The sequence below is a fragment of the Asterias rubens genome, chromosome 6, assembly GCF_902459465.1.
Source record: "Asterias rubens chromosome 6, eAstRub1.3, whole genome shotgun sequence".
NCBI classification, from domain to species: domain Eukaryota; kingdom Metazoa; phylum Echinodermata; class Asteroidea; order Forcipulatida; family Asteriidae; genus Asterias; species Asterias rubens.
The window spans coordinates 3700994-3712929 of record NC_047067.1 but is presented as its reverse complement, the minus strand read 5'-3'; the positions used below and the strand labels follow the sequence as shown (position 1 = coordinate 3712929).

The 11936-nt window shown below is 39.9% G+C and overlaps 1 protein-coding gene across 2 annotated transcripts; it reads left to right on the top strand.

Annotated features, from left to right (window-relative positions):
• On the top strand, positions 1-11936 carry LOC117291815. 2 transcript variants are annotated; one of them, XM_033773734.1, is made up of 11 exons: positions 1-143; positions 1444-1609; positions 2782-2941; positions 3895-4444; positions 4774-5705; positions 6835-6993; positions 7681-7793; positions 8430-8643; positions 9127-9402; positions 9596-9777; positions 10149-11936. In XM_033773734.1, exons 2-11 carry the CDS (start codon positions 1490-1492, stop codon positions 11493-11495), a joined length of 4053 nt encoding a protein of 1350 aa, XP_033629625.1. In that variant the 5' UTR covers positions 1-143; positions 1444-1489; the 3' UTR covers positions 11496-11936. The 2 variants fall into 2 exon arrangements, with proteins under 2 accessions (XP_033629625.1, XP_033629626.1); XM_033773735.1 differs by lacking the exon at positions 1-143 and having other exon boundaries at positions 1454-1609; positions 2787-2941.

The following is an 11936-nucleotide window of genomic DNA, read 5'->3' as shown; positions in this document are numbered from 1 at the left end:
AGTAAACATTTTTAATGGCGAATGCAGCAGGGATTCGAATGCAGAAATCAAACAGGCTTCTAAAGTCCCTAAACATTGTGTTGATACGACAACTGTTGGGTTCCCCTAAGGGTTGGAGTTAGGACAAGTTTGCGGAGGCTGAGGTAATTTAATAATAATATTATTAACGAGTAAACACTAAATGTGACACACTTAGAATTGCCATATTATTGGAACTGTGATGGACTCGACTGTGTTTTTTGTGTGCCCATGTTTTGTGTGGGAACTGTCAATTGATGCAAAAATGCAAAGAATGATGGGGAAATTTGATGGTTTTTCCTCCATGGATTGTCACAGCACCTCAGTGGGATAACTTTCCGTTACTCCTAGAACTATTTCGGTTTCATCCGGCTATCGTATCGTCTCCCGTAGATAGCCGGATGAAACCGAAATAGTTCTAGGAGTAGGAGTAAACTTTACGTATGGCGCCACCACTATTTCACTAATTTTTATAAAAAGGGATATCTCGTTGACTTGGTGAGATAGGCCTATTGCTATATTTAATAATATATTATTATTTCATATCGAATGATAGTGGTGGCGCCAAACAGAAACTTTTCCATTGGATATGATTGGGGAAAAGTTTCCGCATCATGCAACCATTTTTTTGATATGAAATAAATAAAGTATCTAAATCTAATTCTAATTTACCTCAATGAGAAGGCCTTTTTGTAAAAAAAAGTGAAAAAGTGGTGGCGTGATATGGAAAAATGTCCCTCATTGGAAATGAAAAGTCAGAATGTTGATATTTAGGCCTATTGATAGCAAAACGATCTTCAGATCTTGATTGGATTGGCCGCATTAGCACGTTTAGCATAAAGCATGGTATGAAATGGGAAATGACCTAAGGTTGAAGTGGCAGCAGAATTTGATCGTGATGTGTACTCCCTAGGCCTAGTCCTACCTAGAAAAATAGAACTCTGTTTTGACTATAAATTATGAGGTTTGTTCCACTATCGTCTCCACGACCGCTATTGTCTCCATGAATGTGGAGACGACTGGGAACGAACCTCATAATTCTGGGAGTAATCATGATGATGCAGATTTTATTGAGGATAACTTTCCGTCTGGCGCCACCACTTTTTCACTCATTTTTACAAAAAGGGATATCTCATTGAGGTAAATTAGATACTATATTATTTCTTATCGAATGGAAACAGGCAAAATTTTGTACACAATATTCTATGCTATTCTACACAATATCACAATTTATGGGTGTACAGAATCTGCAGCACCAGCAACAAAGTTTACTGGTAAACTATTGTGTTACAAAAAGCATATTGTTACACTTGTAAAACAAACTGCAAATTGTACATTTTGTGTGCCATTTTCAAGCTTAGCTGTTCTGAGTAACTGTTTTGTTTCAAGAATCAGAGTTCAGCTTTTGAAGTATTTTTCTTGCAGGTAACAGAACTGGTGGTAACAGATACCTCTAATTCACATCATCAAGATGATGAGTGATTCGTTAGCAGCCATTAATGTGGATCAATTGAGTAATGCCGTCAATGCTGTTGTTAATGGACAACAGCAAGGACAACAAAGCCTCAATGTTACATCATCTGTGGCCCAGGTAGGTAGTGACTTTGAAGTACAGTTGTTCAAATAAAAAAATTCTTGGTTCGTATCCCACTCTACTCTAGTCAATTCTTTGTTCAACCCCTCAAAATATTATCGTATTCTTCATAATTTACCCAGTCAGTTTCCCTTGTGGTTTATATAAAAAATATAAAAAAATATAAAAATCCGGAATAAATAAAGGGTTTCTTTATGACCAGAGAGGACCAATGAATTGTATGTGTGCTCCTGTGTTGATGTGGTCTCCCTACAAAACCACAGTGGATGATGTTGAATGGTCAGACAGTAGGAGGGTTGACTGTACACTGTGTAGATGCATTCACCCACCCCATCATATCAGATTTTTATTATTATTACTATTTCAGGTTGGCATAGATTTTCCATCATTAAAAACCCACAGTGGATGATATTGAATGGTCATACAGTAGAAGGGTTGACTGTATTCACCCAGGCCACCCCATCATATCAGACTTCAGGCTGGCTTAGTTTATCCATCATTCAAAACCATAGTGGATGATATTGAATGGTAATACAGTAGGAGGGTTGACTGTATTCACCCACCCCATCATATCAGATTTCAGGCTGGCTTAGTTTATCCATCATTCAAATTCACAGTGGATGATATCGAATGGTCAGACAGTAGGAGGGGTAATGTACAGGTCAACTGCTGGCCCCACCCTCACAAGACCCCAGATCCTAAGATGACAGATAGAGCTTGTGGAAACAGTATATCGCTGTGTAAGGATTATGTCTCAGGAGGCAATTTACAAGCAACCAGGTCCATAAAAAATCTCTAATAACAAGAGACACATTCACCTTGTCATGTTAATTTTCTTTTTCTTTTATATATATTTTTTTATAATGTAAAGAGACACTGTCAGAAAAACAGATACTTAAATACAAAACTGTTTTTTTTATCTTGCAGTGTTGCCTCCAAGCTGTGTGTAAGCAAATTACTTGGCCCTAACTGTAACAGTGCTTTCTGAAATGATATGTTGTAACTATTTGTAATATTTGTTCCTTGTTCAAGTTCATAATCTTATTTTAGAACAGCCTGGGTCTGTATTCCAGTGCCTTTAGTGACATAGCCGTAATAACTGTTGCATTGCTTTCTGAAATAATTTGTAAAGTATTGGTTCTATGCTCTTGTTTCTAATCTTATTTTAGAACAGCCTGGGTCTGCATATACCAACCAATAGTCCAGTGTCAATTCCAAGTACAGTGATGATACATGTGGACAGACAGCTGTTGAGTCAACTGTCATTACCCCCTTCAGTGTCAACTAATGAGGTGTCAGGAATTGACAATGTGCTGTTACAGAACTCAGGTATGTGAATGTCTTAAGGTAAATTAGATCTTGTAAAAAGAATAACTAGTTCTTCTATAGCGCATTTTGCAATAGGCCTAAACGTATCAATGCGCTTTACATTGGTGCCCTGGTCATTGGGCCAATAACATTCCTATAATCTTACTCAGTTCCCTGGGGAGTATACAGCCCGATCTTTTTAAAACACAATATCAACCTATTTATACCCCTGGGTAGAGAGAAGCAATTATAGTAAAGCATCTTGCTCAAGGACACAAGTGTTACAACCAGGATTCGAACCCACACTTCGATGACTAAACCACTAGAACTTAAATTCAGTGCTCTTTTAACCCCTTGGCCATAACGGAGGGACAAATGTTGCCTCCCCTCACCCAATGATGTTGTCTTATACTGGTGTGATCCAACCCACTTCACTCTATCCTTTTCCACTGTCAAACAAAATGAAGCAGCTGATGCATCTGCAATTCTAGGGGCGTACATGTGTAGTATAATTTTTGTGTGTATATAACACACAAAAAAACACCTCTGTTTTTAACAAGATGCAGGCCTTGAACTTCGCACTTCAAGGGGCACAACAACTGTCCTCTGGTAAGGGGCACAAAGGAAAATGCAAATTTGTTTTGGATTTTTTGCAAAGGGCACCACGGCAAAGGCACAGGGCACCTTAGTGATTGCTGTGGGTGCCGTGGGTTATTTTGAGGCCTGAAGATATGTCGCAGTGATATTTTTCCTCAAGAATGCATGTTTTCACCTTTTTTTCCCTCAAAAACTTGATGGCTGATGACGCCGAAACTTGTACAGATAAATACATACGTCTTCATTTACAGTGAGTAGGGATTCATGTCATGGCCACAAACTAAATCTACAAAAGGTACCAAAACCCTTTAACTCCATCAATTTTCATGATTTCATGTTCCTTATGTTCAAACTGATTTTAATTTGCAACACTGCAGGTGGCTTTCCAAACAACTTTCTTGTTGCCCCAACCCAGCAACAGAGCAGATCCGTACAACCCAATCAGCCGACTATCGTCGCAGCCTCCAACGCACCACAAAACACACTACTGACCAGCCAGATGATGAGCGCACCGTCTGTACCTAACAGGCAGCAATCATTCGTGCAGAATAATCCAGTGACGACGGTTCTCGGCCCTCAAATGTTGAGTGTCTCTTCCAGTAATGGGTCCCAAGCGATCCCCTTTAACGCACCTGTTAACGCACCCCTAAACGCTATGCTGGGAACTCAGATGATGGTCCCTTCAATAATCACCAGTGTAGTTCCGGGATCTACAAGCCAGAGTGCACCCCTCAGCACGTTTCTAGGGTCCCCCTTGGTCGTATCGAGGGATGTAAGTCTGAGTGCTGGGATCACCAATGCACTCATGACTAAGCAAGGCGGAGAACAGATGATATTTAACATTCAGCCGGAGGTCCCCAGAGGGGTTAACAGCGGTAACAGTAACAACAGTGTTCTGCAACTTGTGCCAATTAGCAGCAGCAACAGGTTAGTATGACAATATTTTTGGTGGTCTGCATACTCGTAAATTCAATGTTATTATTGGTTCCAGGGTTATTTCCTTTGCAATGTTCTTTATTCAAATAAATAACAACACATAGGCACACACGACTCTGTGTTGCAGTCACTGTGTGAACATTTCTTTGTTATTTACACTTTAGGAACATCCTATTATTCAACACTGTAAATAACACTGTGTGGACATGTGTAAGTCCACATAGTGTTTTAAGTCCCTACATTATGTGGAATTGGTTTGTTCTCAGGTCAAATTTTTTTAAGTAGCGGATGCTAATTCTCGTATTTGTTTTGCCCAGCAGTTTTACAACCAACCAACAAGCCGCTCAGAATCCCATGATCAACATGAGCATTGCCATCCACCTCCCAACCAGCGGTACTCAGAGCAACAAGGATCCAAACTCCACCCAGAAACAAGCCAGAACAATCCCTTTCTCCCAGCTCATGACTGGCCAGCCGATCCCAGTCTCGCAGATCACCGGCCCACTTCAGGTTTCCCTTGAGCCTACCCAGGAGCGAGTGGCTCTCCAACCAAGCTCCTTACCTCTTCCGCAGTTGTCGAACCCCCAAGGTATTTCTCTATCCCAAATTGCGACACAGCTTTCTTCAAGTCATGGACAATCGACTGGATCCATCCAGCCTCAGATGTCAATCCCATTGTCACAACTCGGGTTTGCTCAGGCGATTCCAGTCTCGCAGATCCAGCTTCCAGATGGCGCTCAGCAGGGCACATCCTGTCAGCTCGGCTCAGCACCACAGCAGATTCAGATACCTCAGTCCATGCTTCAGTCGTTCCAAGCTCATTCTATGAACTCACCTTCCGTTACGTCCACATCAACAGCACCCATCACTACAGCGATGCAAGTCACGGCGTCCATGCCGACACCGATTCAAGCTCCCGCTGTTATCCCAGTCCAAGATATGCAAGGGAAGCCCTACTGGAACATCCATTCCTTGGACCAAGGATCACAACTGACCTCAGCTCCTCAGCTGACCTCTCCATTGACTTCTCACCTGACCCCATCTTTGTCCTCACAGACCCTTGATGTTCCATCAGTGACCCCCATTGCTAAGTCACAGAGACAAGGAGAGGTCGATCTTGGACTTGTCTCGATATCTCCAGAGGGACTGGTCACCAGCATGAATGCCGACGATATCGCAACCTTAAATTTAGAAGCAACAGAGTCAATGGAAACTCTTGCCTTACCTTTTGAAGTTGTATCATCAAACATATGTAAGTAAATTCTGTTTAGATTACTACATGATGTGGGATTTGAAACTTTGCATGGTGGGAGTACTATTAGGTGAGGGTTGCAATAGCACCATGTGTAAATCTCTTTTGAGTAGTGTTAGATCTAAAAAGAACCGATGGTTGACACATGGGTGACATCTCAGAGTTATCAACCACTTGTTCTTTTCAGAACCAACACTACTCAAAAGAGATTTAAACATGATGCTACCCAAACCCTCACCTAGTTACATTACATGTGCGATTATTTGTTTAACCTCAACTCGCAGTTGGCAGTGTGTTCTTTTTCAGTGACTAGCCAGCAGAACCAGTTGGATTGTCACTTCACTGGTCCGTTAGCCTTTTTACTAGTCCATACTTTGTATTCAATAGGGATGCTTTCCAACACTGCACTAGCCAGCCGGACTACTTAGAGTGATGTTTGACTGGTCCTTAGCCTGGTGTTTCACTTGCACATGGCCTGCGAACCAGTGTAAAGGGAGAACGCTCCGCTGATCTATTGAAGTTCTCTGCTGAATGCTCTCTGTTCCAATATATTGTATTTTAATCATTTTATTTTTTTAGGTTATTCCTTATGCGGCTAACCTAGGACTTTTATTGAATGATTTGTTGATTGTCTTTGTAATACTTAATGTTTGACTTTTTAAAGCAATCGCACAACATCGGTAAACAGTAGTGTCCAAAGGCCCACACTTCGTGTATCACAACTTTATAAAATAACAAACCTGTGAAAATTTAGGCTCAATCGCTCATCTGAGTCGGGAGAAAATAACGGGAAAACCCACCCTTGTTTCCTATATCGAGAATTGATATTTGTTTTAATGTTTTCTCAAAAAGTAAAGCATTTCATGGAATAATATTTCAAGGGAAGTCTTTCACCATTACCTTCTGTAAACCCTGTAAGTTATTTGTAAATCTGTGAACTTTTAATTTTTGTTCTGTTCAGAAAGTGTCCATACTGTCCAATGGCTTTAAGCATGTCGTTTTAAGTGTTACATTACGTAACACTACCGACCATATTTTGTTTTTTTAAACCGAAATTAATAAATAAATACATTTTGTTGTCATTATAGTTGCACCGATTACAGAACAGAATTTCTTGAATTGCTTGCAGGGTGCATTGACTGTAACCACTACAATCCAACCACATGTACAACTCATGATCCTCCAACGACCATCACAGATAGTGAGATTCCTTGCAAAGCTAAACTAACATTACCGTCGATGTTGAAGCTTTCGGAAACACTTGTCAATAGCCATGGAAATCGGAATGGTGAGAACTTTTATATTTTATATTTTTTATTAATAATAGTAATAGCGCATTTGACAAAATTTGTATTCTTCTTGTGTGCCTTTGTAACATAGTCATTAACTACATTTCTATTTTTGTATCTTTCATTGTAGTTTTCATGTCCATTTTTAATATATTTATTTGAACATATTTTGACCTGTAAAATTTGTCTTAAATTGGACCTTGGCTGTGATGGTATATGACATTTTTTATCAATAAACCATTACAGTTATCCATTTTGAGATATGGTGGACATTATGGGAGTACACGATTTGGATGTCTACAGACAAATTTACCCAAACATAGTGCCACGCTAGTACTGTGTCCAGTGTCCCATCATACGTCAAAAAGCTTTCAAATTCAATTTAATTCAATTAAATTCACTTCTAAATTGGAAAACAATTGGGTTTTCTTCTTTGGGAATCAGGACTGCAAAGGAAAGCTCTGAATTAAGACATCAACATTCGCTTCGCATTCACAGGAGGTATGAACCAGACTTTACACTGTCGGTCCTCATTGTAACTACAGTAACCCCCTGAAAGCCTGCCTGAAAATTCAATATAAAATATTCATGTTATAACTATTTTAAAAAGTTTCACAAAAAAATATGTATCTAGACTATAATAAGCCGATCTTGTGACAACAGTTGTAATTCTTATTTCAATGTAGGAGTAATTGCAGTGCAAAGTATCGAAGCTCGTTGCCAATTTGGGCCATTAATTGGAAAAATTATCAGCAAGGATGACAGTGTTGTTGAAACCCACTCCAATCGGCTGTGGAAGGTAACAATATCTCTTTGCCATCTCACGTTGATTCTAAATCTATCTTGTCACTTTGGTTCTAAATCTATCTTGTCACTTTCGAGTCTAAATCTGTCTTTTCACTTTGATTCTAAATCTATCTTGTCACTTTGATTCTAAATCTTTACTTTGATTTGAAATCTATCTTTCCCTTTGGTTCTAAATATATATTGTCAGTGTCACTTTGATTCTAAATCTGTTATGTCACTTTGATTCTTATAATATTTTGTCACTTTGATTCTATATCTATCTTGTCACTTTGATTCTAAATCTATCTTGTCACTTTGATTCAAGATCTATCTTGTCACTTTGATTCTAAATCTATCTTGTCACTTTGATTCAAGATCTATCTTTGATTCTAAATCTATCTTTTTTACTTTGATTCAAGATCTATCTTGTCACTTTGATTCTAAATCTATCTTGTCACTTTGATTCAAAATCTATCTTGTCAGTGTCACTTTGATTCTAAATCTATCTTGTCACTTGATTCAAGATATATCTTGTCACTTTGATTCAAGATCTATCTTGCCACTTTGATTATAAATCTATCATTTAATTTTGATTCTAAATCGATCTTTTCACTTTGGTTTTAAATCTATCTTGTCACTTTGATTCAAGATCTATCGAAATGGTATGGTCAGCCACTGCATAGATGTTTCTGATGACGAAAATTGTAATTGGATGATTTATGTCAAGCTCGCTAATCGAACGAGTGAACAGAATTTAGTAGCCCACCAGAGTGGAGGACAAATTTACTTCATCACCAACAAACTCATCAAGGAAGGGGAGGAGCTCAAGATTTGGTATAGCAAAGACTACGCACAGTGGCAGGGTAAGTCTCATTCTTTTGTTGTCTCTTTTTTTTAAGGAAGGTATGTGTTTGGTCATCATTCTTAAAGTTAATGGCAGCAAAGACTATTGGTTAAAAGCCTTTAGCTGCTTTCAAAAGCATAAAACATTTCGAGAAACATTTCTCTTTTAAGTAATGTGGTTATGTACAAATTTGATATTTTCTTGCCCCAAAATATGAATTTGAGAAGCTTTGCTGCAGTAATGCATCTCAGATATTGTTCATTCCTATTAGGGTTCATTCCTCTTGCATGCACATATTTTTTTGAGATATCTAATAAAGCAATGAAATGAAATTACATGTTAGTTTTATTGTATTAATCTAGGTTGTACATTACATTACAAAAACCAAAGGTATGCTTTGCCTTTAACACTGAGTTATTATGCCAGTGACTTTGGCTTTTGAGAAAAAAAAACCCACTTTACTCGAATTGATTTTGTTCTTATCATCACCTGTCTTCACCAGGAGTACCTGAAACACCCGAGTCTTCATTCCACTGCACTCAGTGCCCCATGCATTTCTTCCAGCGTAAACAACTGATCCACCATCTGGGGTGCAAGCACCCAGACATGGCGTCCCGTCGCTACAAATGTACAGTGTGCCCCCGAGCCTTCATCTCAAACACCAAACTACACCTTCACATGCTGACCCATATGGGGTTGAAACCGTACAAGTGTGAACATTGTAGCAAGCAGTTTTCAGATCCGAGCAATCTGCGCATTCATACAAAGATACACACAGGTTAGAGAAATGATAATGTTAATAATTTTATCTAAATGTGCCTAGTTGTATTGTTTTTCCCTTTTACTGTTGTCGGAAGAGAGGTCTAGTCAATTCTATTCTTTGCTAAATTTGTCTCATTATAGTCATTAGCATTTTGTTGTACTATCTTTAATTAGTTAACTAAAACCCCCTTTGATTTTTACTTTTGCAGAAGAGAAACGGTTTATTTGTGATGTTTGTCAAAAGGCGTTCAGACAAAAGATCCACCTGATTGCCCACATGACCACTCACACTGGGGAGAAACTTTTCAAATGTCCTTTCTGTGAGCTAACGTTTGCTACTCATTCTACTCTGAGGCAGCACAGATACTCACATGAGACGACCGATCAGGAGGTAAGAAAGCTTCAAGCAGCCCCCCCCCAAGTAGAGACAGGGGTGTTGATTTCCTTATTATTTTTGAAAACAAATATTCATTTCAGAAGTGTAACATTCGTGGACACAGCAAGTTCCTTCTGGTTAGGGGCAACTCTATGTAGAATGTGAACATTTGTATTGGAACTTTGCAAAGGGCACCACTGCAATTGCTGTGGGTGGCGTATGTTATTTGGAGGCCTGATGACTTATTTTAGAAATATAATAAGATCGGTTTTAATGGATCAACTTCTGGCTTCCAAAATGCTTCTGTTAATCATGTCCCCAAAATAATCATGTAAAATGAATGTGTAGTCTATTATGAGGCATCATTTGTATCTTTTCTTTTGCAGTTTGAATGCGAGAAGTGTGAGCGCAAGTTCAAGAATCAACGCATCTTACAGAAGCACGTCAAGACCCACTCATGGAAACGTGACTACCAATGTTCGTCATGCAACAAGGGTTTCTTCACTCGCTATCACGCCAAGAGACATTACCAGAATTGTAAAGGTCCCAGAGAGGAGAGGGATAAAAAGCGAGAGAAGAGGAGGAGTGATGGAGAGGAGAAGGTGAGGAAACCAAGGATGAGGCGAAGTCGTCCTGGAAGACATCAACGGAGAACGTCTGATAGTTCATCGTCTCAGACTCACCATGAGGAGGGTATAGCTTGTGGGACAAACACTAGTATTGAGGAACAATTCCGTGGAAGTGATGATTATTATGTTGATGGTGAACTCACAAGCACGCATCAGGAAGAAAGTCCTGAGATTGACAGAGAATTGTCGAGGATTGTCTTAGAAACTGCAGAATGCAGAGCAGGACCTTCAAGAGACGTGAAATGGGTGCCAGTTGGTAAGAGTGATGGTGAGGATTTACATGACCAACCGACATTGCATTATCATGGAGATTTGAACCCGTCTTTAACTCAGTCTGATGTTCCATCATCATTGGATGATTCGTCTGAGGACAGACAACAAAGACGAAGGTTAGAAAGAGGTGCGGCAACAGAGCCGGCATGTTTGAATCAACAAAGTGAGCGCCAAAGTGGTCGGCCTGTACGAAGGCGGAAGACTCCCAAGAGGTATACTAATGATGAAGATCATCCTCCCGATAGGAAAGCAGATCAGGTTAAAGATACCCAGCAGCGACGAGGAAACCGCAGCATTTACACTGTAAGCATTGCGGACACAACGATTAGCATACCCATGTCATCTGAACAGGTAGGCTGCAACACTGATGAGGCATCATCATCCACTGCTGTTGACTGCACAGCCAGCCACCAAGTCAACATCATGCATTCGCTTGATTCAAACATTCTTGGGGATACTACGGACACTAGAGGGAGCCCTTCAAACTCTCTGCTGCCCCTGATTGTTGGCGAGGACATGCAGGGTTCTGATTGGCAAACGACCATCCAGGTAAACTCGCTTGAAATACCGTCTACTGTCGTACAGGAGGCAGGTGTAAGTGAGCCATCATCCATAGCAACAGGGTCGTTGTCCCTGGAAACATCCACAATGTCTGTGCCAGATATGTCGCCATCAGGTGATGCGGTGTCAGGTCAATATGCAACAAGGTCATCGCCCATGGCAACAAGGTCAATGTCAATGCAGATGCAGAGGAGAGAGAGTGCAGGTAACGTGGAGCAGTGTGATGATGAGGAAAGGGCGGGAACAGTCAACGAAAATGTTGAGGAATAAGAGCTCCTTCTGTATCACACTGGGGGCATTCTCGCTTGATTCCTTTCTTACGCAGTTGAAACATTAGTTCTAACTAGTTTTGTAAATTCGAACTAGACTATAACACCTTCCAGCCTCGGTCTGAAATTAGTCAACTGAATTAATTAAATAAACTGCTTGGTTAAAAATGAAGAAGTCTACCCTTTTCACACAACACGACATTTGCATGCAGGCCAACAATAAGTGTAGGGAGTGACTATGCTAACTTCACACGCAGTGTTAACTGCTAATGCTTGTAACGCTTGCTGTGGGCAATGCATTGAAAAATGTAGATTAGATATGCTGCACTTAACAAATGAAATTACAAACTTGAAGGTCAACTCATTCTTGTAGGTCAATAGACCAATCCATTAAGCCCCGCCTCATTGCATATTGACCAATCACAACGCCACGAAGGTCCAA

What these genes read in the sequence shown, in the direction of transcription:
- LOC117291815 (XM_033773734.1), top strand. Translation starts at nt 1,490, where the DNA reads ATGATGAGTGATTCGTTAGCAGCCATTAATGTGGATCAATTGAGTAAT. An exon ending in TGTGCTGTTACAGAACTCAG is followed by an intron (nt 2,942 to 3,894) that starts GTATGTGAATGT and finishes GCAACACTGCAG; the next exon opens with GTGGCTTTCCAAACAACTTT. An exon ending in TAGCCATGGAAATCGGAATG is followed by an intron (nt 6,994 to 7,680) that starts GTGAGAACTTTT and finishes ATTTCAATGTAG; the next exon opens with GAGTAATTGCAGTGCAAAGT.